The 3,467-nt window shown below is 58.2% G+C and overlaps 1 protein-coding gene across 1 annotated transcript; it reads left to right on the forward strand.

Annotated features, from left to right (window-relative positions):
* The first annotated feature begins 877 nt into the window (after positions 1–877).
* CCDC184 (coiled-coil domain containing 184) lies at positions 878–3,203 on the forward strand. Its single transcript, XM_090275533.1, has one exon. The coding sequence runs from the start codon at positions 1,400–1,402 to the stop codon at positions 1,976–1,978; it is 579 nt and encodes a 192-aa protein (XP_090131659.1). The 5' UTR covers positions 878–1,399; the 3' UTR covers positions 1,979–3,203.
* Positions 3,204–3,467: the final 264 nt, after the last annotated feature.

A 3,467-nucleotide genomic window follows, 5' to 3' on the forward strand; every position in this document is an offset into this window, starting at 1 on the left:
ATAAGTGGCAGAAACAAAATTGAATTCAGGACTCCTAAATCCACTGTGAGGGGCGGAGGGTTATGGACGAGGGAATGAGACATAGTGGTTCTTGTTACTCACTCAACAAATGTATTGAGCATTTACTCAGTACGTGCCAGGCACTATTTTAGGTTCTGGGGATTCCGTGATGGTGATAGAGGGCGCGGACGAGACAAAAATTCTCTGTCCATATGGAGCTTTCATTCTTAAAAACGTAAGTATTTTGTTTCACCATCATGGAAAAACTCCCAGTGCCCTGGGTAGGAACATTTGGGTCTCAGACGGGAGGGAATACCATCCTTTCTCAGTTCTGGTGCTATTTACAGCGAGAGGGCTGATTTACCGCAGAAACCCAGAAGCGGAAACCTCCGGGGTGCCCTCCGCCGCCTCTGCACCTCCAAGGCCGGGCGGGGCTGGCTCCGGTGCGCCGCCGCGCTCCAGCTCTAGTCTAGGATTATTACTGTCCGCTTCTCTACCCTGTCTGCATCCCAGCGCACGGCTGCAGGACAGAGAAGCAAGACCCGCTGTAGCGCCGTCCTCCGACAAAGGATTGCGGTCGGGTGAATATCCTTCCAAGGCGGTCGCGCTCAGTGTCTAGCGCCCTGACTGAGAAAGGGACGACCTCTCCCGGACTGAGCGGTTTATGCCTCAAGCTGCTCTCAGGCTTTCCTAATAAACACTGCAGCCACACGCTCTTTCCAGTCTCAGCTGAGGCCACTGCAGCGCCCTCTCTGCGCCCGCCCCGCCCGCTAGCTCGCACACCCCAGCCCCAATGCAGCTAAGCTTCCAAGCCTTCCGCCCTTTTCTTCTCCACTTCCTGCTTGCCATGGAGACACACGTCATTTACGTGCCATGCGTCGCCTTGGAAACGGGGGAGCATCCGCGGCGCGGCTGGGAGACCCGCCCCTGCCGCTCCAACCACACTCGCGGGCGCTGCCCGTTAATGGCAGAGGGGAGTCCCGTGCCCTGCCCGCTCCCGGCCTCGGTCTCCACACGGGCTCTTCCGCAAATTCCTCTGTGACCCAGGGAATCGGCGAGCACTTGCTGCTCGTGGCTCCGAGAGGGCGGCGCTGACACGGGCGCAGCTCAAGAGGCGAGGCAGGTCAGGGCGCTCTCGCCCGGGGGTGAGCGGGAGAGACGCCGGCCCTGGGACGCGGGTCGGGTCCTCGTCCCGCAGGCTCTGCCGAGCCTCCCCAGATCCTGCTGCTCCGTCCTCCGAGATTCATCTCTTCACCCCAGCTCCCCGCCCCTCTCGGAAGCCTCCTCTAACCTCGGCTCCTCCCTGTCCCTCCCGGGACCTCTCCGCTTCCCCCCTCCTCCATTCCGGTAGTCGGGCTGGATCGGACCCACGGCGGCCACCGCCCGCTTCTGCCATTCAATGGAGGACGGTCTGCTGGAGATCATGACCAAGGACGGCGGCGACATGCCGGCACCTCTGGAGGTGTCCACCGTGCCGGCCGTTGGGGACGTGATCTCTGGCGAGTACAACGGCGGCATGAAGGAACTAATGGAGCACCTGAAAGCCCAGCTGCAGGCCTTGTTTGAGGACGTGAGGGCCATGCGGGGGGCCCTGGACGAGCAGGCCTCGCACATCCAGGTGCTCTCAGACGACGTGTGCGCCAACCAGCGAGCCATTGTCTCCATGTGCCAGATTATGACCACGGCGCCCCGCCAGGGCGGCCTGGGCGTGGTCCGCGGCAAGGGGAGCTTCCCGGGCACCCCTAAAGAGCCCGAGACCCCTTCGCCTGGGCTCGAGGACAGCGGTTTGCTGGGTCGCGATCCTGAGGACGACGAGGAAGAAGAGAAGGAAATGCCCCGCTGCTCCACACCCACTAGTCACTGTGAGCGCTCAGAGAGCCCCTGTGCTGGTCTCCTTGCGGGGGACGGGCCACTTGTGGATGCCCTCGATCTGCCCGACATTACCCTGCTGCAGCTGGAGGGCGAGGCCTCCCTGTGAGGGGACACCGAGGGGCACTGCTTTCCCGAGCTGGCTTTGGGTTTCCGAGTGCATGACGCGAGTGGACTGAACAGCGCGGTGCAGCACCCTTCCCTCCGATCGCTGCTCTGTGGGTCAGGCAGAGAGACTCCTTGAGGAAGGATGTCTAGGGTGAAGGACTTTGGGATTATCAAGAATTCTTTCTGCCTAACCAAGCGAGACGCAGCCAGCTGCGGAAAGGTGAGGTTCCGGGAGAGGAAGCGCCCGTCTCCGGACTCCCATCCATCCCCTACCCTGCCCTTTCCCCCTCCTCAGCCAACAGGAGAACCCCTGAATTGTGTAAATAAAACTCTGCTTTTTCTATTCTGAAAAAGGACTTAGCTAGGACTATGGCAAATAGTCTCTAACGATTTACCTAGAAATTAAGGAATTGGGGTATTCTGTTCTGGCAACAGAAAAATTCCCCTTCTGCTGAAATCCAGGATATTCAGCGCTCCGCAGAAGCCTCTCCCCTCGCAGATCTTTGCAGCTGCTGATTGGTAAAGGAAGCTTGAGGAGGGAACTGCAGCCCTAGGAATCTGGGAGAATGGGGTTCCCAGGGCTCCTGGGCTGGGAGGAGCTGGCTGTGAATGTGCATGAAGACAAAGTAGCTCAACCTCTAGGATTTTGCATGCAGCGCGGATCCTGCCTTGTCACTGACTACATCTGGAATTGCTTTTTCCACTCGCTGGGACTTAGAGAACAAAGAGCCCAGTCCACAGGCAGAGACTTGGGGGTTCTCAGCAACAGCCCAGATTTAGGGGACATTTGAGGGGCTCTTGGGGGCCGCATCCAAAAACTGTCTCTCTCCTGGCTACACCCGCTTAACTTCAGTTCCTTTTCCTTTCAATATATCCCTGCCCGCTGCCTCTCGGTCTTGCCTCCATAATGTCTTGTGTGTGCTGTGTGTCCACTTGTGCAGTAGTGTGTGAGCCCTGAGGGGCAGGGCTAGTGGCTCTGGTGTTAGGTTCAGGGGGCTTCAGATCCTTCTGTGAGCCCCGGGCTATCATGGCGCTTTCCCCTTTCCTTCCCTCTTTTCCCCCACAACCAGGACATGCAGCATGTGATTGTCCTGAGGTTCTTAACTAATGTGCTTCCCTCCCACTTCCTCAAGTAGTGACTTGGTGTACCCTTTCTCCTCCTCTGTGTATTCTTTCTCAATGCTTTTCTTGGTGTTAACCTTAATAAAGAGGCGTCATCTCCCCTCCTTGCTGACTGGTACTAGGGGGATGTCAGGGTAGGGCTTCTCGGCTTACTGCATGGACCAGGGCTAAGTGGGAACTGCAGGGACTGCCTTCCCTCCTCTCTCCTGCTCTGGTTCCAAGGAGTGGACCATACCTGCCCTAGTCAGAACAAGCATTGCCTACTCTACTGGCTTTCCCTTCCATCCTGGACCTTGACCGCTCCCCCGCAGCTGGACTGGGAAAGGGCAGGGTATGTGTTGAGACTCCCAAACTAACCAGGGCTTTTA

The sequence above is a fragment of the Furipterus horrens genome, unplaced genomic scaffold (genome assembly GCF_987537825.1).
Source record: "Furipterus horrens unplaced genomic scaffold, mFurHor1.1.pri manual_scaffold_4, whole genome shotgun sequence".
NCBI classification, from domain to species: domain Eukaryota; kingdom Metazoa; phylum Chordata; class Mammalia; order Chiroptera; family Furipteridae; genus Furipterus; species Furipterus horrens.

Excerpts from the sequence above, each read along its gene's own strand:
- CCDC184 (XM_090275533.1), top strand. The coding sequence starts at position 1,400 with ATGGAGGACGGTCTGCTGGAGATCATGACCAAGGACGGCGGCGACATG.